At 52.9% G+C, this 26,213-nt stretch overlaps 1 protein-coding gene across 2 annotated transcripts; it reads left to right on the top strand.

Annotated features, from left to right (window-relative positions):
* On the top strand, positions 1-26,213 carry LOC108530752 (RNA polymerase II subunit A C-terminal domain phosphatase-like). Of its 2 annotated transcripts, none has more exons than XM_017873800.1 (4): positions 1-26; positions 4,539-4,701; positions 12,604-12,770; positions 25,400-26,213. In XM_017873800.1, exons 1-4 carry the CDS (start codon positions 16-18, stop codon positions 25,536-25,538), a joined length of 480 nt encoding a protein of 159 aa, XP_017729289.1. In that variant the 5' UTR covers positions 1-15; the 3' UTR covers positions 25,539-26,213. The 2 variants fall into 2 exon arrangements, with proteins under 2 accessions (XP_017729289.1, XP_017729288.1); XM_017873799.1 differs by lacking the exon at positions 1-26 and adding an exon at positions 1,058-1,104.

A 26,213-nucleotide genomic window follows, 5' to 3' on the forward strand; every position in this document is an offset into this window, starting at 1 on the left:
GGTCACCAGTTGCAGATGCTCAGCCCGTAAGTGTAACACAGATACGTCAAAATTCAAAAATCCAAAATAGGAAACACTTTCAGTCTCAAGCGTGTTGGATATGGGATACTTAGCCTATCGAAGTTTTTATTTCTTTGGGATAAATGTCCCATGGTAGGTACAGTTGCTAAATTGGATGATGAGTGTGTGTTTAGCTTTTTAAAGAAATTGCCAGACCTTTTTCTGGAATACCTGCATCATCATTTCACATTTTCAGTGGTGGTGAGTGACCCAGGTGGCGTGGCCAGTGCTGTTTATTGCAGCCATTCTGATAGATGTGTCCTGAGCTGGTTGTGGCTGTGACTTGCGTTTCTGTGGTGAATAATGCCACTGAACATCACCTCCTGTGTGTGTTCCATCTGCTAGTCCTTGGTTGGCTGTGTGGCTTACAAATCCTTTCCTCCCAGGCAGCAACTTGACTTCTCTGCGACCTCAGAGGTGTGGTGTTTGGCTGGTGTAGAGCAGTTATCACAGGATTTTAACATTTAATTGAAACATTTAATTCAGTTTAAAATAACAGTGCAGTTGGCCCTTTGAACAACACTGCTTTGAACTGTGTGTGTCCAGTCATACGTAAAGGGGTGTTTGAGCCAAATGCAGATGGGAAGCGCGTGTTCGCTGGACGGGAAGCGCGGCGTTCACGGAGGGCCGAGGCGAAGAGTGGACTTTGACAAGGCTCAGGAAGCCCTGAATTCCAGTCAGGCAGATCATCCTCTAGAGGGTCTTTGGCAGAGCAAAAGTTTTTAATTTTCACGAGATTCTATTTATCACTTCTTTCTTTTAGGAATCGTGCTTTTGATGTGAGGTTAACTAGTAGCCTAGTCCCAGATCCCAGAGATTTTCTCGATGTTTTATCCTGAAAGATCTGTAGTCTTTCATTTGACACCTCAGCCCGCGATGCTCTTGAGGTTGGTTTTCTGGCCCTAGCCAGACATTGTCGCGGGCGCTGTCTTCCCCACGGCTGCTCTGCCCCAGCGTCTCAGGTGTGCTCAGGTGCACCTGTGTGGTCTGTTCCTGGGTTTTCTGCCCGGAGATGCCCTTGATCAAGTTGGATTTCCTGTTTCTGTGAGTTGTTAACACCAGTGAGTGTTGCATTGTTCCGGTGTTTGTTGATTTTCTGGTGTGTGTGGTTTTTCTTCTTTTGCCTGTCAGTATGTGGTGCTCACATTGACTGATTTTTGGACATGAAAACAACCTTGCAACCCAGAGACCAATCCCCTTGGCTGTGGTGTGTGGTAACCTTGATGCACTTCTGTGAAGCGTCTTCATGTTGATGTTGAGGGGCCTGTGGGGCTGCACTTGTCACATTGTGTGCCGTCTGTCCCGGGTTTGTTGTGGCTCGGTGGCCTCCCGTGGTGAGGTGGGAAGCGTCCGCCCTCCAGCAGTCCGCCCTCCAGCGTCCCTGGTGAGACTGTAGACCTGCCGCTTCCTTTCACGTGTTTGGGAGAATTCTCCAGTGAGACCGTCTGGTCCTGGAGGTTTTATTTTTGCAGATTTAAAATGTCATGTTCCTTTTCCTTAATAGTTACAGGGCTTTTCACAGGACCTGTTGCTTCGGGTGAGTTGTGGTTGGTTGTGTTTTTGAAGGAATTGCTCTACTTACCTCTGCTTGCTTTGGGATTATTTCTTATGATTTTTGTTTCGACAGTCAAGTGTGATCTAGAGAACCAGAGTGGGGTCTCCGGGGCTCGCCTAGATTCCTGCTTCCGTCCTTGCGGAGTTCCCTGAGGGGGTCCCTTCCCTCCCAGCCTGCCCTGCGGTGTCCATCATGCTCTGGGGCAGGCCTGGGCCCGCTGCAGTCTCTCCCTTGCTGGGGGACGTTTTCACGGGACAAGACTCTGGGTTGATCTTCCTTTTTCTCAGGGCCTGAGAAACATCTGGCTTCCTTCTGGGCTCCGTGGTTCAGATGAGTGATCTTCTGTCTTTGGCCGTTTTTCCTGTAGGTGAGCTGTGTTTTCTCTTCCATTGCCTTCAAGGTTTTTCTCCATCTTTAGCTGAGGTTTGAGGATGAGGTGTCCTGGTGTAGATTTGGAGGATTTACCTTGTTTAGGTTTGACTCTGCTTTTTGAGTTGGAAGGTTTATGTCTTTTGACGTCTTTGGGACATTTCCGGCCACTGCTTTTCAAGGCCATCTCTGCCATGCGTAGGACGGCAGGGACACGGCTGCTGAGGCTTTTCGTATCTCGTGCGTCCCTAAGCTGTGTGCTTTTTCCTGGTCAGCTCATTTTCTCTGTTGTCCGGGTTGGGTGGTTTCTGTTAGATTTTCAGGTTCACAGCCTTCCTCTGTCTCCTTCATTTGCTGCTAGTCTGTCTGTGACATTTTTTGGTTTTAGTTTTTATTTTTCAGTTATAAAATTTCTGTATCTTCTGTTTCTTTGCCGACCCCTGTGTTTTCATTTGCGTATTTGCAGTTGCCTATTGAAGCATTTTTACGGTGGATGCTGTAAGTCACTATGAATCTTAGCATCTCTGCCCCCTCAGCTTGGCCTCTGTTGATTGCTCTTTTCTCCGTAGTTTGAGATCTTCCTGGTTCTTGCTGGGGCAAGTGACATCAGATTGAAACCTGGACCTTTTTCACATCATGTCAGGAGACTCTGGATCTTATTTAAACCTTCTCCCATCACTCATTTTGTTGGGGTCATGCTCCAGCAGGAGTGGAGGCCCCTAGTTCCTGCCAGTCGGGACAGGAGTCCATTTCCCCACACGGCCTCTTTTGATGCCTGAGAATGGGGATGAGGGTGACGCTGTTGCTGGTGGACGCATGTGGGGATGGGGGTGACGCCATTGCTGTGGCAGTCCTGGCTCCCCACGTCGTCATCGCTGGCACCATGGGAGGAGTGTCTGCATCTTCAGTGGGGGCTGGTGACAATCCTGACCCTCCCACATGGATGGGAGGGGCCTCATTGCTGCCAGTGGGGTTGGATGTTGGGCTCCCCACGGGCTCCCCCATGGCCTTCTCTGAGACCTCAGAGGTGGGGTGTTTGGCTGGAGTAGAGCAGTTATCACAGGTTTTTAACATTAATTGAAACATTTAATTCAGTTTAAAGTAACAGTGCAGTTGGCCCTTTGAACAACACTGGTTTGAACTGCGTGTGTCTGATTATACGTACATAGGTGTTTCAGCCAAATGCACGTGGGAAGCGCGTGTTCGCAGGATGGGAAGCGTGGCGCTCACGGGATGGGAAACGTGTGTTCACAGAGGGCCAAGGTGAAGAGTGGACTTTGCCAAGGCTCAGGAAGTCCTGAATTCCAAACAGCACAGATCAGCACCTTCAGATTTCTGGGCAGAAAATCTTCTCTTCATTGTAAATAGCCTAATACAGTTGTGTCTTTTTAGTTTTGTAACTTTGACTTAATGCCTGTTTTCCTTCACCAGGATGGGTTTTATCCCCTCATCCTTGTGCCTGTCCCGAGTGAGCTGGTGTCTGGGACGCACGCTCAGTGCCTCCTGGTCTCGTCCTTTGGTCACTCAGGGAAGAACCAGCAGCTAGAAACAGCCGCCTCTGAGGAGGGCAGCACCACCCATTTTCCCAGAGGCTTGCCTTAAATTCCAGCAGTCAGAGGCATGCATTAGAATATATTAATAAGATTTACACATCCAGATCGAGAAAGATATGTATAGAGGAGAAAAACCATTTCAAATGGAGCTGCGGTTTTAACATAGCAGAAAAATCCTTGAAACAGAAGATTGGCCCTTTCTAGTTTATTTATTACATTAATATTTAACCATACAAGCACGAGAATTACCTTTTTCTGGGTTTTTTTGTGAATTTTTTTTTTAAGATGGAGTCTTGCTCTGTTGCGCAGGCTGGAGTGCAGTGGCGTGATCTCGGCTCACTGCAACCTCTGCCTCCCGGGTTCAAGCGATTCTCCTGCCTCAGCCTCCTGAGTAGCTGGAATTATAGGCACGTACCAGCATACTGGGCTAATTTTTGTATTTTTAGTAGAGAGGGGGTTTAGCCATGTTGGTCAGGCTGGTCTCAAACTCCTGACCTTAAGTGATCCACCCACCTTGACCTCCCAAAGTGCTGGCTTTACAAGCGTGAGCCGCCGTGCGGGTCTGTGAAATGATTTTAATTTCAGCCCACTGACGTGTTTTGTCACTGCACCATTTTTTGTATCTGTTTTCGCAGCCTGGAGATGGTGTCCTGGGGGTTCCCAGAACACGCTTAGTCTCCTGTGTCTCTTTGCCCCTTATTCTGAGATGCTGAAGCCCAGCAGATGCTCTCTGCCTCACGGGGGTTTTGTGGATAAAAGAAGTTGGGTGTTACTTTTCCACAGGATAGTCAGAAACATGTTTTGCCACGCAGCCTGGCTCAATTAGCCAGTTCTGATCTATTAAACTCTGAAAAGCGTGTTGGCGAAACATCACGTTTTCCTGTGGTTCCCTGTTGGGGTGTGAGTGTTTGCCCAGTCCGAGAGCCAGGAGTCTGACTCAGTGCTGAAAAAGTGCGATTCAAACTGACTTCCTCATGTGGGGCCTATGAAATTCCTTTCAGAGCGGTTCCGCCACCCCAGCCGCAGACGTTCGGCGAAGAGCTGCCTGACGCTCCGGACGGAGAGCAGCCTGGCCCTTCTAGAAGAAAGCGACAGCCCAGTATGTCTGAGACAATGCCGCTGTACACTCTTTGTAAGGAGGATTTAGAGAGTATGGACAAAGAGGTGAGCCAACCACGCCCTGGTGCCCACGGCGCGCTCGTGCTGGGGCCGCAGAGCTGCGGTGTGTGGGTGGAGGCAGAGCGAGAATTCTGCACTTGTGCAGTCGTGTCTAGTTCGAGACTAGCGCTCATGGTTTTCACGGAGCTTCCTATTCAAGGAGACCCAGAGCGGCATTAAGCGGTGTGTCCGCAATGTGTGGCGTGAGAACACGTCGAAGTTGTGGCTTAGGATTCGTGCCTGCGTCTTCACCAGGACCAACGCCGCCCAGCCCCTCCTGCTCTCCTGGCCCACCCCAAGGACATGGGACAGGGTCTGGAGGCACTCATGGTCATGAGGAGGAGTGATTCCCCCTGCCCCACGCCGACAGGCCCCCATTGAGAAACGCTGGAGCGCTGTGTGTCCGCTGCACGTGGGCCTTACACACACACACAGAGTGGCTGGTGATTCTCACAGCATCTCGTTACCACAGCACTAGAGAGCTTTAGGCCGCGTCGGTGGAGTTGGGGTTTTCTCAGCCGGGTCCTGCTTCACTCCTGTGTCCTGGCCCTTGGCCCGCGTGCTTCTCCTCTTGGGTCCCAGGCCGCCCGATGGAAGGTTCCACAACAGTCGGGGTGTTGGGGCGGGTGATCTTGCAGCACCGTCCTTCGGAGACTGCTCTTTAGAAGGACCGTCCTGGGAAACCACATCCCGTGTCCTCCTGTAAGTTGCCCTCGTGGGTGGCACCTGTGTGGGGTCCTCACCCGCAACCGGTCAGGGCACAGGCCATCCCCTTCCCTCAGGTCCTCGTGTTCCCTTCAGAGGCCGTCCTCCCTGCCCGCCTGGTGCCGCTGTCCTCTGGAGAGAGCCGCCATTCTGTTTGCATCCAGAAGGCGGCAGAAGTTTCTTGAGGAGGAAAGCAGCTCCTGTTTATTTTCAACAGTAGCAGAAAAATGCAGATGGTTCTGTTCAGGGCAGACTCGTCTCATTAACTCAGGTTATCACTTTTAGATACCAGTTTATCTTGTGAGGATCAGACCTTTTTTCAGGTGTGCTGAATTTCTCTGCCATTTTCTGTCTTTTGTACATTAGCTGTTTTTTGTTTCACAAAAATGTTTTCTCTAAAAAAAATTTTTCTCAACCACTACCTATAAGCCCAGACCACTTTATTTGAGATTCCAGAAGGTTCTATATAAGGAACAGCCACCTGCCTAGGACCAGAGGCAGGAGGAGAGGAGGGAGGGACTCTACCTCTTCCCACCTGGAAGCCGCTGACACATCCCATCTCCCTCCTGGTTTCCTGGTAGGGCTTGGAGGACTCAGGGTCTGTTCCCCGCGCAGTCCTGTTTCAGGCAGTGGTGACAACTTGATTCTTAGTCATTCGATATCAAAGGGGGTTGAATTCGAAATGGGGGTTAGATGTCTTGAATGTACTCAGCAGCTTTCAGCCACCCCAAAACCTAATCCTTTCTCTCAGAAATAAAAGTGATCGTAGACCCCCAGATGCGGCTCTTCGGGAACAAATGGTATTGAAAGCGGAAGACTGCAGCGGTGGATTGTTCTGTGCGTGGGGGAGAGGCCAGAGGGTTTTATGTTTGTGAATATTTAAAGCCTGCTTGATTCTCTTGAGTCCTGGGCCCTTAAGACAGTCAGCGCCTGCAGGCAGGAGAAGGGGTCAGAGGAGCCCCGGTGCCAAGGACCCGAGGCCTCTAGGAGCTGGAAGACGTGAGGAAGGGATTCTCCCTGTGGACACCTGGATTTTGGTCCTGTGAGGCTCATGTTGGACTTCTGACCTGCACAGCTGTGAGGTTATGAATTTGGATCATTTGAGCCATGGTGCGTGGTTATTACAGCAGCCTCAGGAAGCTCCTCATGACCCAGCCCTGGCTTGACAGCCTCGTTTCACATCTGTCCCTCTTCCACTGCCTGTGCTTGGGGCAGATGAGGCAGCTGCACCCCAGATAAGCCTGTCTTTCGGGCCCGTTGCCTGCACCCCTGTGGGCCTGTGAGACGAACTGGGTACCTGCCCCGTGGTGCTCCCTGGAGGCTGCCGTGGCCTCTCTTCATCCTGGGGATACATGGGGGGGGGCTGCTTCTCCTTTTGGGACTCAGGTAATGGGGAGTCAAGTGGATCTGGAACCAGGGTCAGGTGCAGCCTGTGGAGGGGCCACTGAGTGAGGGGTGTTGAGACCTCTGGCCGTTTCCAGCACGTCGGTGTATTAGGCGTCTGCTGCTTCAGTGGTAGAGGAAGGGTCTCCTTGTAGACAGAGGAGGGGCAAAGCTGCTGACCCAAGAGCCGCGCCTGCTGTGGGGGACGCCACTCCCACCCCCCCGACGGGCTTCCCCGCCCCTCATATGAGGAGCAGCTTGGAGAACTCAGCCCGGTCAGTGCTGTGGGAATGCCAGACCCAGTAGGCATCTGGATTTCTTCTTGGGTTTAAACCGCAGAGGCTTCTACAGCTAGCAGACCACTCACTTCATGTCTCTGCTTTCAAAGAAAAAACGGTCCCCCACGTAGCACGTGCTTCTGATCTCCACGTCCAGAACGTGCCTAAGCAGCGTCAGGCATGATGTCAGTAGGCGTTCACCTGAAACGGCATTGAAGAAACTTGAAGGCCGTGAAAATTAATGTTGTAATTTTATCTTAACCATTTTTAAATTCTGCATTTAATATACGTGGAAGCCAAGAAATGTGATGACCCCGATAAAATGCCTCAAGAACAGAGGCTGGGTGTGGGGCCACCGTCACCAGGAGTGCTCCCAAAATCACATGAGACGTAAGAACTCGCTAACATCAGGACTGCTCCCAAAATCACATAGACACGAGAACTCACTAACATCAGGAGCCCTCCCAAAATTAAGACGTAGAACTCGCTGTCACCAGGAGCACTCCCAAAATCACGAGACGTAAGAACTCACTGATGTGAATCAGGGATGCTCCTCAAATCCCCTGAGACCTAAGAACTCGCCGTCACCAGGAGTGCTCCCAAAATCACATGAGACATAAGAACTCGCTGTCACCGGGAGTGCTCCCAAAACCATGAGATGTAAGAATTCGCCAATATCAGGATGACTGTCCAGGCCACTTGAAACAATTACATGCCACGTCTGTCTACCAAAAACAGGTTGAAGGCAACATGCAAAAAGTTTCAAGCTGTCACAAAAAGTTAAAACTTTGCAGATTCTTATTGCCCATGAAATGCACCTGGATGTAGAACTTCAGAACGGTCCGGCCTGGAGTGTGCTCTTATGCAGTGTCCAAGCTGCTTCTCTGCAGTTGGCACTGGTGAACACAGCAGTGCTGCAATCCCAGCCCGAGACTCTGTGCTCTTCTGACCCCTGAAAACACTCCCACCCATCATTCAGGACCCTGCTCACCTGCTCCCTTTCCACAGATCTGCTCTGACCCCCACCCCACACACACCGAGAAAGGAGGCAAGGGGTGTTGGACACAAACAAGGACTGCGGACGGCAGCCACACTCGTCTCTGCACATGGGCGTGGCCATCAGTGTCGTTCAGCAAACAAGGAATGTGGACGACGGCCACACTCTCTACACGTGGACGCGGCCATCCATGTCTTTGAGCAAATGACTGCAGAGGGCCGCCACACTCATTTCTACACATGGATGCAGCCATGCCTGTCTTTCAGCAAATTTGGGGAGTTTTCAACCGCGATGTCTTCCAGTATTTTTTCAAGGCCAGTCTCTTTCTCTTTCGGTTATCTGTGACACAAATATTAAACGTCTGGGCCTGTCCAGAGGCCCTAAGGTGCCACTCCTTCTCTTGGTGTGCTTCTTACGAGGCCGTGTCTGCAGCTCCACTCTTAGTATCTGTGGAGTCTTGGAGCCTAAACGTGTTAGTGAAGCTGTGTTTACTGAACTCAGCATTTGTTCAGGAAGTGCTGGGCACCTGCTAGCGTGGAAGCCTTCTCCCAGACGAACAGTAGACTCAGAATAGACTGCAAAATTAATGGTGGATTAGAATCAGGGAAACTAAAGGGCTAGAACCCTTACCCATGGCTGTGTGCAGCTGACACATCTGAAGATTCATTAAAATACACACAGTGCACGTGAAATCAGTGACGTTTGGAAACTTTGCTGTTACTGAAGAGCAGGGATTTTTCCCTTGATGTCTGATTTGTGGTTTTTCACCACAGTTGTGACTTGATCTTTTACAATATTTTGATTAACCAGAGTCCTTTAAGAATGAGTTAGTTTTGTGCGTTTAGTTGTCCAGCCAGTCAGTAGAAGTTGTTGATGACAGTTGATGCAAAAAAAGACTTAAGTCACAGCCATGTCTGAAGATTTGGTCACTCTGCGTGGTTGGAACTTTAGGTATTTGGACTTGGTTTTGACTTTTCTCCCGTGAAGTTGGTAACTTTAGAAAGAACGCTTTTCTCCTTGGGCTTAAGTATTTCCTGAAAGGTTTGGTTACTGAAGTGATAGTGAATTAAAGTTTTCCCGCAGGTGTCATTGAATAGATAAGACGTTATCTTTTGTTTGATGAGAGACTTGTCACAGTCTCTAGGTAGAGAAGCTTTCTGGGTGGATTTTGGAGTGCGTAATTTGCGCGAATCATTCTGGGGACACGAGCTGCCTGCAGCCTCGTCTTGAGTGAAGGACTTTGGGTCCCACCTCTCGAGCTTGGCAGTTTCTGAATGCCTTGAGTTTGTTTTCCAAGTTTTGGGGTTTTTTACGTTTTGTTAAAGTTCCTCTTTAGCTGATGTTTTCTGTTCATAAGAGCTTCTTTCCAGTTGGCATTATTTCACTTAAACATTCACTCCACATTATAGTTGTTCAGGCAAATTTCGATTTCATGTTTAATAGAGATTTGTTCCTTGAAACTCGAGCTGAGTGCATGTAGTTGGCCAGTTGGATGGTGGCCTTTTCACAGGAGGTGCTGTGTCTTGTCATCTGCTGGAGCCTACGTGTCTCTACGCAGACACCTGCCTCTGTCTCAGCCAGCTCACAGAGAGACTCACAGCCACGTGTCGGCCCCCCTGCACGTTCTTGTGTGATCATGGAACTGCAGGGAAGGGAAGGTGCCGGAACCAGGGCTGGGAGGTCACCAGACGGTTGAGGCGGGGCCTGTTCCCCTGCACAGCCCTGCGGGAAAGCCTGCTGGGCCCCAGAGCCGGCGTCCGCAGCCTCTCCAGCTGTGTTGCCTCGTTTCTGCCTGTTCTGCTTCTCGTGGTCAGGGCGCTTTCCAGGCCCTGCTCCGGGTGCCTCTCATTTCCCATCCTCGCGCGAAGCTGTCCCACCTCACTGCAGGACAGAGCTGGGTAGTTTTATTCTGTGATCCCGGGTCATGCAAGGAAGTTGGTAGAAACATTTGATTTCCGTGCATTGACAGGATACAGCAGCATCTGGTGTTATCTGTATTTCCCCTTTGGTAGAAATTGCGACACTTAGGTATGAATTCATTTGTGTTTTTTCTTTATACATACTTCTAAATTTTCCTTAAGATTAAAAAAAATTATGTTAGCATGTTCTAAATAAAGTAAATACAAACGACCCTCAACTTATAATGATTCGCTTAACAGTTTTCTAATTTTGCAATGATGTGCAAGGGATGTGTGTTTGGTAGAAACCACACTTTGAATCGGGAGTCTTGACTCAGAATTCTGTAGAACAGCTCGTTCCAAGTCGGCCTTGTGCAAGACGACTTTGCTAGCAATGGGCTAATGTCTGAGTGTGGAAGGCAGCTGGGCCGGGTGTGCTGATGCGTTTTCGGCCTGTGATGGGCTCATCTGGACGTGACCCCATCCTGAGTCCAGGAGCTTCTGTGGTACAGAAAACTGTTTTTCAAAAAGTGCGGTCACCTTTTTTGTAACAACAAGCCCAGGAAAGATAGGTGTTGTTCCCACACTGACATGTTTACATGAGTCAGGCAGAAAGAGGGAGAGGAGATCGGAGCACGGTGTAGGCGAGGTCAGGTTTTAATGTGTGCCCATGTTTCTGGTTTGGCTGTGCCAAGCGTGCCTCCGGATCTTCCAGATGGCAGCGAAGGGACACGTGCCGGGCCGCCCTGCGTCACCAGCGTTGGCACGGACGTCTGAGGCCTCCCAGGTGGGCTGCCATGCTAGCGAGGGTCCCTCGGGGTCCCTGGGTTGCCTGCTGGCCGGCCCGCCTGCCCTTGGCTGTCAGATATAAAACAACAGATTTTTAACAGTGCCTTTTTTTCTCTCTTGACAAGGTGTGATGCAGTGTTAAAGGCCCTAAGTATTTCCGAATAGAATTGAATAGAATTATTCCCATAGGAGATTTGCCATCAAAACAGTAAATACAGTGATGTAAGCATTCTGGTGAAGTGTGAACAGCAGTAACGTCTTGAAGTAACTAGATGCTCTGATGACCAGTTCACGCCAGCGTCTCTGGTAATGTGTTACTTTCAGGGATCATTATCATGACCTGATGATAAAGCCTCTGCCTTAGCTAATTAACTATTGGTTAAAATGTTTCTGCCTTTTGATGATTCAGGCCAGGGCACATGTGCTGTGACTCGCTGGACAGTGGCGATGGGTTTGAAATTGCAGACTGGGCGGGGTGGATGAGTTGGCCTCCCTGCGGGCTCGGGGGCTGAGCCGTGATTTCTGATCAAAGCGGCCTCACACCGAGCCTCTGTGACTCTGGACTCGGCCTCCCCTGCTCCGAAAGGCGCCTGTCTCAGGAGTTGTGCTCCGTCCGCTTTCGCCGTTTCTCGTAGCTGCTGTGGGGGTGGGGTTGGGTCTGTGTCAGTGAATGCCCCTCGAGGCCCCAGCCTGGTATGCACATACCCAGACCCCTCCTGGGAAGCAGCCTGCGCTGGGGACTGTGGACAGGCCGCCCCACCTCACCTGCCTGTCTTGGGGACCACGCGGCTGTGCCTTCGCACACAGATGCCCTCAACATGGGAGAGCTGGGAGCAGGGCTGTGCTCTGGAATGGGAGCCCCGAAGAGAGCTGCCCACCAGCACCCCCCCAACGCGCCGGCGCCCCCCCCAATGCACTGGCACCCTCCAACGCACCAGCACTCCCCCCAATGCGCCGGCGCCCCCCCAGCGCGCCAGCACCCCTCCAACGTGATCCATGCTGGACATAAAACACTCTTCCCCCCGCTGGCCGTCGGCCGAGAGGGCCCCTCGATGCTGGGTGCAGGTTCTTTGTGCATGTCCTTCTCCCATCTCCATGCAGTTGTGGAAAGGAGGTGAGAACTTGAGTTCACCTCCCCGGCACTGGGCTCAGCCTCTCCCGCCGCCACAGCGAGGCACTGACGGCACCCGTTTCCTGCCTGCTGAGGTTCGAGGAGGCTGAGGTTTGGGTGCGGTGCTCCCATCACCTGCTCACTGGCCTGCCGCCTGTTTCCACTCCCATCTGCGTCACATGTGTCAGGCCTGGGACCGGCTGAGCGCACCCCAGGTGTTCAGGAGTTGCCCTCTTTGCATGTGTCCCAAATTGGAGGCGTGCCCAGAGCGAGCGGGCGGGCATCTTAGCGAGCGTCCCTGTGGCGCAGCCACGTCTCCACTCCCAGGTGGCTGCTCTCCTCCTGGATTTCAGGATGGGAAGGACGGGGGTGCCTCCCGGAAAGCCCCGTCCCTCGGGAGTCGTGCTGTGGCTCTCACTGATCTTGAGACTTTCAAGCAAATGTGCTGGTTATTCACCATAAAATCCAACAGTGCACTAGGAACAAAGTCCCTGTTCACATAAGGGACAGAAGGAATTTAAACCCAGTCTTTGCCTGCGAACTGCCTGTCTGGGTTTGCTCTTTTACCCGGGGCTTTGTTAAGGATTGGTTGAGTTTCAAACCCCAGGGCTCAGGTAGAAAGCAGAGTCCCACCTCCAGCCCCCACCCTGCTACACTCAGAGCCCTGGACTCTGCCGGGAGAAGGCCTGTTGCGGGAGCACGGGGCCCGGGAAAGAGGTCTGTCGCTGACTCTTGGCCGTTTGTCAGGTGGACGACATCCTCGGGGAAGGCAGCGACGACAGCGACAGCGAGAAGAGGAGGCCTGAGGAGCAGGAGGAGGAGCCCCAGCCCCGGACGCCAGGGGCTCGCAGGGAGCGGACACTCGGGGCAGCGGCGTCCAGCGAGAGGAGCGCGGCAGGCGGCCGGGGGCCCAGGTGAGTGTGGGGTCTGAGGTGGGAGGGGCCTGACGCGGGCTCCCAGAGGTGACTCTGCTCTTGATGGGCCACCTGGCTGCATCTCGTTCTTCATGCCCGTCCCCCATTCTGTGTGTGAAACCAGCAGCTTCCAAACTCAGCAGGCCCTGGTGGTGGCCGCTTGGTTGTCTCCATGCCGACTCCATGTCATCTTGCATGTGCGCAGGTGTGTGGGGTCTGCATGTGTGCAAGGAGTGTATGGAGTTCTGCATGTTTGCGCAGGCGTGTGTGTGGTGTCTGCACATGTGCGCAGGCCTGTGTGCGGTGTCTGCACACGTGCCGTCTGTTGATTCTTAGTGTTCAACATGAAGACTGCGTCTGTTGTTCCCTCCGCCCTGCCAATGTCAACATGCCAGGATTTGGGGGTGTGGAATGACTCGGTGTTTCCTGTGACCGTAAATTGCTCTTACCAAATAGAATAGGACACGGTGATGCTGTTCCCTTTCTTAAACATCTGTTTTTACCTGGATTTGATAATTACCTCACTTTTGTTAGCTTTCTTCGTTTTTGGCTGTTTCTGAATCCCTGGCTGCCTCTCCACTCCACTCCCCAGCCTCCCCCCACCCGCCTGCTCGCTGCCCCCAGGAGTTGCCTTCCCCACTCTCTGGGGTGTTCTCTGTCTCTGCGTTTTGGTGGAATCCATCTCCCAGAAGCTTCCTGAGAAGGTGTCTTTGTCCCGTCCACACGTCTGCAGGCGGCGGGATGCGTAATCCCCGGGTGGCACCATCTCCTTGAGGATTTGGAAGCACAGCTCCCGCCTTCAGCTCCGGGGCTGCCCCGAGCCCATCCGCGGTGACCTCGGAGGCTTTGTCTTGCTCGCCCGTTAGACAGGATGTGGCCCCCCAGGTGCTGCCAACATCCTCAGTACAGACGCGTGTCCCGAGGATTTGCCCTGAGCACTTGGCCTCCAGAGCCTTCTTGCAGCTGCTGCGGGGGGGTTTGGGGCCAGTAAACCTCTGCATCCTGGTTTCCTCACCTGTGAAATGAGGTAGGAGCAGCGCCAGCCTCAGAGGGGCTACTCCCAGCTTCAGCAGGTGAGCAGGGGGCGCTCCAGGTGCACGTCTGGCGTCTGTGGTGAAGAAAGCAGTGCAGACTGCTTGCTTTATTTTCTCCACTGAAGCAGTTCTCCCCATGTCTGGTCTTACTCTTAGGCTCTCCTGTAGGTGAATAAACAACATTTCAAGAAAAGAGTGTGACTCATTCAGGCAATCCAGTTACAAAATTGGGCCAGAAATTCCAACAAGTGCAGACAAGACGCGATAGTCATTGTTCCATTTGCAAGAATTACAGAAAATCACTTGATTGTCTGCTCTGTGGTTTAGCAGGGAAATGAGTGCAGCTTCTCTCCAGGTAGCCCACTCTGTTTACCACGTAGGAAGCCGTATTTTCCAGCTGTGTTGAAACGATGTGAAATTGTTTTAGGAGAGATTGTGAAACTCCGTGTTGGGTGGTAACATGCCTTGGTTTTCCCACATGAGCGACAGGGTGGTTTTGCCTGGCCGTGCCTTCCTTCACTCTCCAGTGTAGGTCCGCTGGGTCTGTTGTGAAGCTCTGGGGTCAGGCCTGGGGAAGGCGGTGCACTGGGGGCCTCTGGGAGGGTTCCCCTGCTCTCCCCGGAGACCCTCTAGGCCAGGGCTAAGCTGAGCCAGCTCCAAGGAGTGTCTGCTGCGGCCATGTTAGTATCTGGATTTGCAGCGTGCTCTGGGTGTGAACATAGGTGGTTTTAACCTGATAATTTTTTTCTAATTAAAAGAAGAAACCCAAAGTGCTTTTCTACTAAGACCGGTGAAGGTGTTGCTGGTGTCCATCCACGTCATCCAGGATGCATGCCACGTCCGTGCCTCCCCCTGTGGGCACCTGGATGTGGCGCTCAGCGGGTCGGGACCCAGAGCTGCAGAGGACTTGGGGGCCAGGACTGGAGTTAGCACCCCTGGGTTTTTCTTTTTTTGTTGTTTTGTTTTGTTTTGTTTTGCTGAGTGACCTGCCCATGGCAGAACTGACCCTCACTGGTGAAACCCTGCAGACGAGATTAGCCCCTCTACTTCGAGGTGTCTTCCATGCTGCTCTCCCAGCTGCAGGAGGCGCTTGGGGCTGTGCCTCTCCATTCTGGCTCCTCAGGCAAGGACCGGATCGTTACTGTAATCGCCGTTTCACTCCATGTCTTAGGGATTGGGCGGGCTTGGGTGATTTTAGAATTTGAGATCAGGAGAATAAAGTGTCCTGGGTGTCTGTTCAGATTCTGCTGCTCAGCCTTCATCTCTGCCACCAGGACAGTGGGACTCTCACCTCCGCCACCGGGACAGTGTGACTCTCACCTCTGCCACCAGGACGGGTGGGACTCGGGTCTCGGCGCTTGCTCACAGCCTTCATCTCTGCCGCCGGGAGGGGTGGGAGTCGGCGCTTGCCCCTGCCTGCGCCACGCCTGCCGTTTGCGGATCACTGTGGGCGTGTGGCCGTGATAGCAGCCTGACTGCTAGAGGCCATGTGTGCCCCTCGAAAGGGTGGGGCAGTGGGGGTCTGTTCAGCTTCCTGTCAGCTGGGTTTTTGTGACTCTTGGGCTTTGGGGACCTCACTTTTTCCTTGAAGACCAGGGGACTTGGGGCCTTCCAGTTTTATTTCATTCCTGTTTATGGGGTATTCAGTGAGACGTGAATGGTTTGAAATTTTCACATGAAATTTTGCTTGTGATGAAGTAAATGTGGTTTTAGTTTTTTTATTTTTGCATGTCGAACATGTCGGTTTCATCGTGATTCTTTCCCACGTGGCGACACATTTCGTACAGAAGCTGGAGGCAGCTCCGCTTCTTCCCGGCAGTGCTCTGGCTGGCGGGACGTCTTGCTAATGTCACATGGCCAAGAATCTTAATGTCAGTTGAACTTGAAAATGAGTTTTAACAGAAGGGGGAAGGCTGTGTTTTTTACTTGTCTACCAAGAAGTGATTCATTCTTCCCTCAAGTCAACAAACATCAGATGCCTGCTCTATATGCAGCCGCCTGCCAGGCACTTTCGCTCCTTAAAGTAAATCCTCAAAATAAAAAACCAAACAAGGCATCTTCAGAATGTTTAAGGATCTCACAGACACATCGTCCCACCACCAGTTCCAGGTACTGAAAAAAACAGGCACGCAGGTGAGGCGAGGTCTCCTGCTCAGGTGATCTGTCCCTGAGCCTGTGGTTGGGTGAGGTCCCCGTGCAGTTAATCTGTCCCTGAGCCCGTCCTTTTATGCTTTTGGTTGCCGGAGGTGAATCATCGCTCACAGAGGCAACTTTAAAATAAACCATACCCTTTTTCAGATCATTCCTAGAGTTCGTGGAGAAGTGAAAACGACATTGAGTTAACTGCCAAGAAACATAGCATAGCATTGGTGGGAGCTGTTAGCGGCAAGAAGATGAGCTGGTCGTTCCCATGATCTGTTGACAGAGACAACAGCTGACGACGGCTCCCTAAGTACTTGGAGATTTTAGTCCTGGCGCCGTTTCCTGTCCCATCTGGTGCAGTGATAAACAGGAAAGGAAAACAGCACCACATTTTAAAGGCTTAGTTTCCTGACACGACTACCCAGATCCCAACACTCCGCTCTTCTCCACGGGGGCGTGTGATCAGCCTGCATGGGAGACGCGGGGCAGCAGGCAGGGCCCTTCCGAGGTTGACCTCCCTCCTCTTGTCCGTTTGGGAGGGTCGTGTGAGCTCCCACTTAGACAACGGGGAGTAGTGCTCCATCAGAAACACTCACACATCAAAGTTGTGTTTAATCTTGGATAATTAAGAAAGATAATCTTTAGAAGAGAGAGGAGCAGAAAAACTATTCAAAGACATAATAACTGAAAACTCCCCAAATTTAATGGAAAACTTTAATTTGTATGTCCCAGAAGCTCAACAAACTCCAAGTAGGATGAACACAAAGATCCTCACCTGGGCACATTCCACTGGAAGTGGAAATGCCAGGAGCAGGGCTGGGGGCCCAGAGGAAGCATGAGGCGTCACAGGGGAGAGGCCTGGGGGCAGCAGAGGAGGCGTGAGGCAGAGGCCTGGGGGCAGCAGAGGAAGCTGAGGTGTTGGTGGAGAGAGGCCTGAGGGCAACAGAGGAGGCGTGAGGCGTTGCAGGAGAGAGGCGTGAGGTCAGCAGAGGAGGCATGAGGCATCCGGGAGAGAGGCCTGGGAGCACCAGAGGAAGCGTGAGGCGGAGGCCTGAGGGCAACAGAGGAGGCATGAGATGTCATGGAAGAGTGGCCTGGGAGCACCAAAGGAAGAATGAGGAAGCGTGAGGTGTTGCAGGAGAGAGGCCTGAGGGCAGCAAAGGAAGCCTGAGGCAGAGGCCTGAGGGCAGCAGAGGAGATACGGGAGAGAGGCCTGAGGGTGGGAGAGCCCATCACACCACAGCCGCTTCTCCCATAGATGGTACCACCACACCTAGGCCCCTGTATGCAGCAAGACAGCCTTTCCAAAACAAAGGCAGGGTTTTCCCAGACAAAGTGGGAATTCAGTAGCAGACACACCTTACAAGAAGTTCTAAAGGAAGCGCTTCAGGCTGAAAGCAGGTGACCTGGATGAAAATCTGAATCCACACAAACAAGCAGAGCACCAGGAATGGAGATTTCGTAACTCTGTAAGGCAGTGTGTTGCTTCTCCTTTTTTCTCTTGATTTAAAAAGCAATATGGGCCGGGCGCGGTGGCTCAAGCCTGTAATCCCAGCACTTTGGGAGGCCGAGATGGGTGGATCACGAGGTCAGGAGATCGAGACCATCCTGGCTAACACGGTGAAACATTGTCTCTACTAAAAAATACAAAAAAACTAGCCGGGCGAGGTGGCGGGCGCCTGTAGTCCCAGCTACTCGGGAGGCTGAGGCAGGAGAATGGCGTAAACCCGGGAGGCGGAGCTTGCAGTGAGCTGAGATCCGGCCACTGCACTCCACCCTGGGCGACAGAGCGAGACTCCATGTCAAAAAAAAAAAAAAGCATAAAGTAAGGAGTCTGAGTGTGCACCTTTCCCCTCCTGCTGTGAATAATTACAACAGCATATTGTTGGGTTCGTGGCATGTGCGGACGTGGTATTGTGGCAGTGAAACACGGCCTGGGGAGGGGCTGAGCTGTGCAGCAGCCATGTCTCCATATCGAATTGGAATTAGGCCAGCATAAGTCCGAAACTGATTCTGATGGAGTGAGATGTGTGTATGCTAAACCCAAGAGCAGACGCTAAGGAAGTAACTCAAAATAGGTCGTGAAACAGATCATAAAAACGTGAAAGGAAAATAAACCTCAGTCCCACCATCACGAAACTGAAGGGGAAAGTCACTCTGGGAACTGCCCAGGGCCAGCCTGCCACCCCTTCTATCAAAGCCACCCTCTGCTCACTAGAGACAGAGGCAGGTCTCACGGCCTCCTTTGGAGAGGCTGATCTGAAACTCAGAAGAATGCAGCCATTTGTCTCTTGCCTGCCTGTGACCTGGAAGCTCTCCCCGGTTCCAGCCGTCCCATCTTTCCAGACGGAACCAGTGTTCATCTGATGTATGTTCTTTTGTGTCTCCTGTCTCCCTAACTTGTATAAAACCGAGCTCTGCCCCGACCACCTCAGGCACGTGTCAGGACCTCCTGAGGTCGTGTCACGGGTGTGTGCCCCCAGCCTGGGCAAAATAAACTTTTTAAGTTAACTGAGACCTGTCACAGGTACTTGGAGTTCACAAAAGGAACCAAAATGTTATATTAAAAAATATTCACTTAATGCAAAAGAAAACAGAAAAGGGAAAACAGGAACTCAAACTACATGAGACCTGAAAAACAGCAGAGTGGCAGGTGTGAATGTGAGGGGGTTCAGAGCTTTAACTACGAGTGGATGAACCGTTCGGTCGGGGGCAGCACCCGTAGGAAAGCTGGAGTGTTATCCTAATGTCGGAGAAGACTGAATTTAAAGAATGCTTCTACGGGTCAAGAAGGACACTTTGTAATGAGAATGGGTGGAACTACGGTGCTAAGAGCTGGACCCATCGGGCCGATGTGACAGTTGCTAGCACATGTGCTCCGAAGTGAGAACCAGCTCACCAGAGGCAGAAACTGACAAGCAAAGGGAGAGGCAGGCACGGCGAGACTGCAGAGGTTCCCCCACTGCTCAGCCGTGGGAGGCAACGTGGGGGGACGCTGCCCCTGGGAGGGCCACAGACCAGTCGTGAAGCTCTTACAGGAACGCAGGAGACCCTGGAGGGTCTTGCAGAAGAGCCGGCCAGAGGACGCACGTCCTGCTTCAGAGCCATGGAGGCTGCAGCGCTGGCGTGATAACGGCGTGGTGAGCCTTGGAGCAGAAGTGTCCGCCCCGGAGCGGCCTCATGTCCGTGGCCCGCTGGCTCTCAGCAGGGGTACCAGGCCACTCCGTGGGAAAGGCCTGTGTGTCCTCTGAGTGGGGTGGGAAATCGGAAGGTGCCGCTGGGATTTGGAGGTGTCCCCACGACACCTAAGTTCATGTGAGTTTCAGGCGTTTTCAAAGCAGTTGTAACGAGCGTGGCTGTAATGAGTGTGGATGATTTTTGTGGAGAAGATGAGCGGTCAGCACACGTACGTGTTGTGACTGGATTGTGCGTCCCTCCTGCGTGTTCTGACCCTGTGGCCTCTCCAAGGTTTGCCCCTCGAGGGTGTTGGAGGTGTAGGCTGTGTTCGTTCTCCCTGCACACAGTGTGTGGAGTTTTGGTTTGTGAAGATTTGCTTTTCCATATTTTCATAGTTACACAAACATGCATCTCTTGGAAAAGTGAGAGCCTTTTGACAACCGCTGTCGCTGTGAACAGGTCAGGAGGCCCTGCCTTGCCCACCCCGTACTTAGGGGCTTAAGAAACAAGGCCTCCCTGTTGCCTGGGCTGGAGAGCAGTGGCACGATCGTGGCTCACTGGAACCTTGAATTCCTGGGCTCAAGGGATCCTCCCACCTCAGCCTCCCAAGTAGCTAGGACCACGGGTGTGGACCACCATGCCTGGCTAGTGTTTTTAAAATTTTTTTGTAGAGATGGGGACTCCCTGTGTTGCCCATTGAGACCAGCCTGGCCTCAAACTCCTGGCCTCCAGCGATCCTCCCACCTCCGCCTCCCAGAGTGCTGGGCCTACAGGCGTGAACACCGTGCCCACCATGCCTACCGGTGCTAAGGTGGTCTTTGGCGCACCAGGCTGAAGGCTCCTAGTTGTGTGCCTTGACTGTGTGCTGCTGGCCACTCCAGTGCCTGCAGTTTAGAATTTGGGTACAGAGCTGCTGAATCGAATGGTTTTTTTAATAATTGCCTAGTAAGTGAGAGACATTCATTTTTTCCAGTCCTTTCATACCAATACATGAAGCAGCAATTCTCACCCTAAAAAAGCTCACTGAACTTCCCACTTTCAAGAGCCCCGCCTGGGAGCAGCGCTCGGAGGGGGTTTGGGTGCGGTGAGCACCTGCCAGCTCGCTGCTGGGAAGGGTCCCTGCTCCTCTTCCTGTAACACACACAGGTTAATTCTCATGCTGTGAGATTGCTGAGGAGAGCGTGACGATGTCCATGCCCAGAGCTGTGGCGTCCCCGCTGGGGCCCTGCCGGGTCTGGGGCTCAGGTGCAGATGCCACAGAGGGAGGGCACTGCCACTGCTGTCTGTCACTGGGCCTGGGCCTGGACCCGGACCCGGGCCCGCTCTCAGCAGCAGACCGACGCCTGCCGCCTGCTCTCCTTGGCGGAGCCCGGCCCCGTGCTGTAGGGGGTTGGACTGTTGGGTCTCTGTTCACGTCATCTGGCAGGTTCCCTGCAGGTCCCCGCGGAGCGCAGATCCCCCCAGGCTTGTGTGCGGCTTTGCCTGCTTTGGGCATCCCCACGCCGCCCTCACGCCATGTTCCACTCTAGGGTGCATTGGGGAAATAATCCGCCGTGCGCAGCACCTCCCACAGGCGTCCCAGCGCGTGCAGACCTGGCCATGCCAACGTGGGTTTTCAGGGGCGTGGTGGCCTCACTGAGCAGCACTGACCTTCCCTCTTCTTCCAGCAGCCATGCTGGTGGCGGCCATGGGAACCCTGTGCCTGGATTGCTCCGTCCCCGTTGGATTAGATGCTGGTGTGACCCGGTCGTGCGTGTGTTTGCTGCACTGACGGGTGTCTTTCTGGTGCCAAATCGTGTGCACTGTGACAGCCCAGTGTGTTTGGAAAACTGAAATATGGGGGGGAGGATGTACATACCTATTATTGTTTGTATTCTTGCCTTATTCCACATTGAATTTGAGATAAATGTTCAAGCTTTAAATTTTCCTCAAATTAAATCTGTTAATATTGGTCTATGGAGCTGTGCAACCGGTTGTAGAAACAAAATAGAAATATTGCATGTTATGCTGAGGAAGCGAAGCTGGTATCAGTTACAGACATTTACTAACCATGGTTTGCAGCTGTGTCTAATGTTTGAGGTAATTTTTAATGACTAAAATCCATTCGTCTTGTACTTTTAAATGCCATACTCCAAACGTCGTTTAACCAAGAGCGAAGGTTTGTGCCACCGTAGTGAAGTGTTCCCTGTTCTTCATTATGGAGCTGGAAGCCCACGGGAGGCCGAGGCTGCGGCATTTGCGGCACCAGGAAGGACCGCGCAGGGCCGGCCTGGGGGACCCATGGAGGGCGGCGCGCTCCAGCCTGGGCTCTGTGACCCCTCGGGGTGGAAGCCGTCGACCTGGTCCCAGACACGCAGCCTCATGTAAGGCCTGCCCTGTCTCCCAGTTAGCCGCGTTTTTCCAAAGTGTGTGGAAAACATTTCTCAGCATTCTCACCAGCATCGTGGGGTCCAGGCCCCCGTTTTGAGACGGGAATGGTGGCGCCTGCCCGTGGGGTTTCCTGGAAAAATCAAAGGAAGAAGCACTTGGTGCAGCTGGCCTCAAACCACAGCGTGCCCAGCTGTGAATCCACAAGAAACGGTTCCCAGCGAGTGCTGTGAGCACCTGCGGCCACCTCATCTCCCACAACAGCGACAGAATCATGATCAGAGGCCTTTAGAGTCATCATTATCATGTCTGCATGAGCCATGACTGTGCAAGCCATGTCTGTGTGTGTGCCGTCTGTGTGCTGTGTCTGTGCGTGAACCGTGTCTGTGCGTGAGCCATGTCTGTGCGTGTGCCATGTCTGTGCGTGTGCCATGTCTGTGCATGTGCCGTGTCTGTGCGTGAGCCGTCTGTGTGTGTGAGCCTTGGGGCATGTGCACAGGGCTCTCCAGCAGGAGCTGAGGTGGCCCCTTCCATGGGCTCGGTTCAGGTCCCGTGGCACCCTGCCAAGGCTCGCTGGCGTTTCTGAAGGTGTCCTGCTGTCAGCAGCGCACTGGGTGTTTTTGTCGGCCTTGTGAGGGGAACGCTGTGGCCTATTTCTAAACCTCAAACAGAAAGAGTCCCGGCTGGTGTTTCCCATCGTTTGTCATCCTCTTGCTGCCGTTAGAACTCTTGTCTGCCATGGATGGCTTCCTCACTTGATTTTAGAAAGAAAGGAATTGTTGGAACTCATTCTTGTACCTCTCGCCCTCCTCCTCCTCCCCCTACTTGCCCCCAGGGTCCCACCTGGCTGGTGTGTGCCCCGTCTTCACTTTCTGTTGGGGACCCTGCCCCTCTCTGCTCGGTGCCCCTGGTGTGTCCAGCCCAGCATGGCTGTGAGGGAGCCGAACACCCCTGCCAGCCCCCCGAGTCCGGCCCACTGGGAGGGCCCAGGGTTCCCTTGAGCAAAGCGTCAGCACACGGGCAGGGAGCTGTGTCACCAGACTGTTAGGGTCGTGTCACACACTCCCCAGGCCCCGTGCACACGAGATCCAGGCCTGCCCTCTCCTGGACTTGGCGACTGTCCCAAGCTCGGCCTGAGATGCCACTTCGGCTTTCCTGTTCACAGTCATGACTGCTCCCTCCCCGAGGTCAGCGCCGTGCACTGCTCTGAGGGCCTGAGACGCCGCCTCTGTTGGCGAAGGTCTTCTGTCCAGCCCACCCGCCAGTGGGTTCTTCCCGGGGTTCAGGGCGCCCCTCACTGCAGCACCTTGACCTTCACAAGAACTGTCTGTATCTTGTTTTGTTTCAACTTCTCAAAACTGAGTTAAGTGGAGGAAGCCTAATGGGAGGACGGGAGCCAGGTTTTCCTGGAACAGCTGCCAACGTGTATTAGGGAGGAAGAGAAATCACTAATGAATTTTGTTAATTGCCAAAAGCTTGTTGCCGCAGCAACCAGAGGCCAGACTTGTGGCCCTGACAGCATCGTTGGTGTCAGTAGAGACTGGAAATAAAGGAAACTCGTGCATGATACGCCCGGTGTCCTCAAAGCAAACAGCGGGAGGTGCCCAGCCCAACACAGGCTCAGGCACAAGGTCTGCAGACGAGGCATGCGGAGGGGGCACGCGGAGGGGAAGCAGACACACAGAAAAGGTGTGCGGAGATTTTTCTCTTTTAAGACAACGTCTTGCTCTGTCGCCCTGGCTGGAGTGCAGTGTTGCAGTCATGGCCCAGGCTCACTGCAGCCTCCAGTTTCTGGGCTCAGAGGATCCTTTCTCCTCAGCCTCCCAAACAGCTGAGACTCCAGGCATGCACCGACACTCCCAGCTAATTTGCAACCCCTCACTCTCATAGAGCAATTAAAAGTAAGCCTTTATTTCTCAGTAGAAAATATTCATTCCAGTTGACATGAAAATAGTGAATTCGTTTAAAACTTGGATGGCAGATACTAGGGAGTGCTCTTCCCACTACTCTGCTTTTTTTTTTCTTTTTGAGACAGAGTCTCACTCTGTCGCCCAGGCTGGAGTGCAGTGGCATGATCGCACCTCACTGCAACTTCCGCCTCCCAGGTTCAAACAGTTCTCGTGCCCCGGCCTCCAGAGTAGCTGGGACTACAGGGGCCCACCACCCCTGCTTTTGTTTTGTTTTGTTTTGTTTCTGTAGAGACGGGGTTTCACCATGTTGGTCAGGCTGGTCTTGAACTCCTGACCTCAGGTGATCCGCCCAACCTGGCCTCCCAAAGTGCTGGTATTACAGGCGTGAGCTGCCACGCCCTGTCTACTCTGCTTTTAAATGATGGGATGCATTGCTTTTCAGGAAAGGATCTCATGGATCCAGGGGTCCCAGTATGTGATGAAACATGGCAGTTCCCATCTTATACAGCGGGTTGGACTCAGAGGCAGGCCGGGGAGGGAGGAGCTGGGTACAGAGGACAGGCTGGGGAGGGAGGGGCTGAGCACACAGAGGGCAGGCCAGGGAGCGAGGGGCTGGGCACAGGCAGGTCCGGGAGGGAGGGAGGGAGGGAGGGAGGGAGGAAGGAGCTGTCATCCTGCAGCCCAGTGCCTGCCACCTGGACAGGATTTAGAGTTCTGGGGCCCTTGTGTTTCTCTCGTGCCGTGTTCTGTGGACCAAGCACAGCTGGGTTCTCTGAACAAATTTGTCGTGACTGACCAGCCGTGGGTGTCAGCCCAGCCCACGGGGTTCTCTTATCTTCTGTTGGTTCCATCTGATCAGCTGATTCTATGTCTTTTGTCTCTTCTCTCATAATAAATGAACATAGTGAATTCTAATCTAGCTTACCAGGCATTGGAGTGTTTCAAGTATATTCTGTGCATATAGTTTGTCGTGTTAGCCCTCGAAGTGCAATGCAGTAGTTTACATGGGCCTGCTGGTGCTGTGGCGTTGCAGGGCCCCTGCTAATCACTCACTACCGTGCTGTAGTTTGCGTGTTAGCTTCGAATACATGTATGTTACATGTGTACTTGTATGTGTAGCTGTATCACACATAATGTGCCACATAGGCATGTATGTTAGCTATATTGTGTCTACGTTAGCCAAGAAAATATTTTTAGGGTATTCACGTATGGTGACTGTTACTAACTTCTCTCAGTGACTTTTCAGGATTGTAACTGAAGGCTAGTATGGCCCAATTACCCCTAATCTGGTTAAAATCAAAACAGCTTGTGCGCATTTAACCAGGCTTCCATCTCTAAGGTTGTAGCTGAGGTTCCTTGGCACAGTGGGACGTCCCAGCACGGCACCGGAAGGGAGGGTGTCTGGCAGGACGTCAGCCGGTCGGAATTTCAGGGCTCTGGGAATCTCGCGGGTGTGCTCCTCAAGCCGGCCGACATCACAGGAACCAGTTGCATCTGCAGTGGCTCAGAAGAAAAGCCTAGTGGCATGCAAAGGGCTGGTGTTCTCTTTTATTAGAGTCATTTTAGCAGCAGTCCGAGGAAATGAGAATTTCCAGACCGCGGCCCACTCGACCTGGGAGGTGCTTGTTAACGTGACACTGACAGTTACTCTGACAGACGATCTTACTTTCCTGTCCTGGTTTTCCTGTTCTGATGTCTTCTGGCATCACAGGTGTTTATGAGCGACCGGAATGTGCGTTTGCAGCAGGTGAAGAACCGCTTTGTCGGTCGTGTCCTCATGTGTAACAGGGCCAGGGGCCTCTTCTCCTGTGCTGGGCCTCTGGTGTCCACACGCGGATGACGTGGCCCTGGGTCGGTGGCCTGTGTGCGTCGTTGACCAGAGAATTGTGCTGTGTCTTGTGTTAAAACCACGGAGGCCCCTTTCCACATGCAGACCAGGCAATGCCCCGGCGTTGTGTGTTTGCCATGAGCGTCTCACACCGTGTTTGCTTCTCTGCAGAGGCCACAAGAGGAAGCTGAATGAAGAGGACGCCGCCAGCGAGTCCAGCAGGGAGTCCAGCAACGAGGACGAGGGCAGCAGCTCCGAGGCCGACGAGATGGCCAAGGCACTGGAGGCGGAGCTCAACGACCTCATGTGAGCGCGGGCGGCGGGCAGGGACTGAAGCCTGGCTGGCCTCCAGCAGAATTCGGACGTCCCCGGACCAGCCCTCAGTCTCGGTCCACGCGGCTTTCTTCCCAAAGGAAATGTATATTTGCAGAGCTCCACATACAGAAACACATTATTTTGCAGAAATAGGTGTTTTTAAGAAGTTTTACTACAGGATAGTGACAGGTGTTAAAGGCCCCGGTGTGCCCTGCCAAAGAGCTCAGCAGAGGCTCGCGTGGCCCAGGCTGGCGCCGGCTGCTGTCCCAGTAAGGGGTGGTTGGTGTGTGTTCCTCTGTGTACCAGAGCACACTCCTCGGGACGGCTTTGGACTAGGAGTTTAAACGGGACAGCGTGCGTGCACCCAGCGCCGAGCCCGGCACAGACATGCCCATCGCTCCCTCCTAGGGCACCCGTTTCCGGGGAACGCCGTGAGTCTCGAGCAGCCTGGAGTTTCCTGCAGCTTCCTATGCAGGGTCCACGCCACATGACCTGGGCTGCCACCCTGCCCTCCTCCCACTGGCATCCTGGCAAGGGGGCGTTGCTTTTCCTGGGCGACCTTTTATGTCTTGGAGAGACCGGATGTAAAGTTTCTGTAAATCTATTTCATATCTGACCCACCAAGCAGATTTTTCTTTCATTTAATAAAAATTCTTTTTGTAAGTTCTCT

Source organism: Rhinopithecus bieti, unplaced genomic scaffold (genome assembly GCF_001698545.2).
Source record: "Rhinopithecus bieti isolate Rb0 unplaced genomic scaffold, ASM169854v2 scaffold_8690, whole genome shotgun sequence".
NCBI lineage: Eukaryota > Metazoa > Chordata > Mammalia > Primates > Cercopithecidae > Rhinopithecus > Rhinopithecus bieti.

Bases quoted from the DNA above. Each gene is read 5' to 3' on its own strand.
- LOC108530752 (XM_017873799.1), top strand. From the start codon at position 1,073: ATGCCCTTGATCAAGTTGGATTTCCTGTTTCT. The intron at 1,105-4,538 runs GTGAGTTGTTAA...AATTCCTTTCAG, and splicing joins AAGTTGGATTTCCTGTTTCT to AGCGGTTCCGCCACCCCAGC. The intron at 12,771-25,399 runs GTGAGTGTGGGG...GCTTCTCTGCAG, and splicing joins GCAGGCGGCCGGGGGCCCAG to AGGCCACAAGAGGAAGCTGA.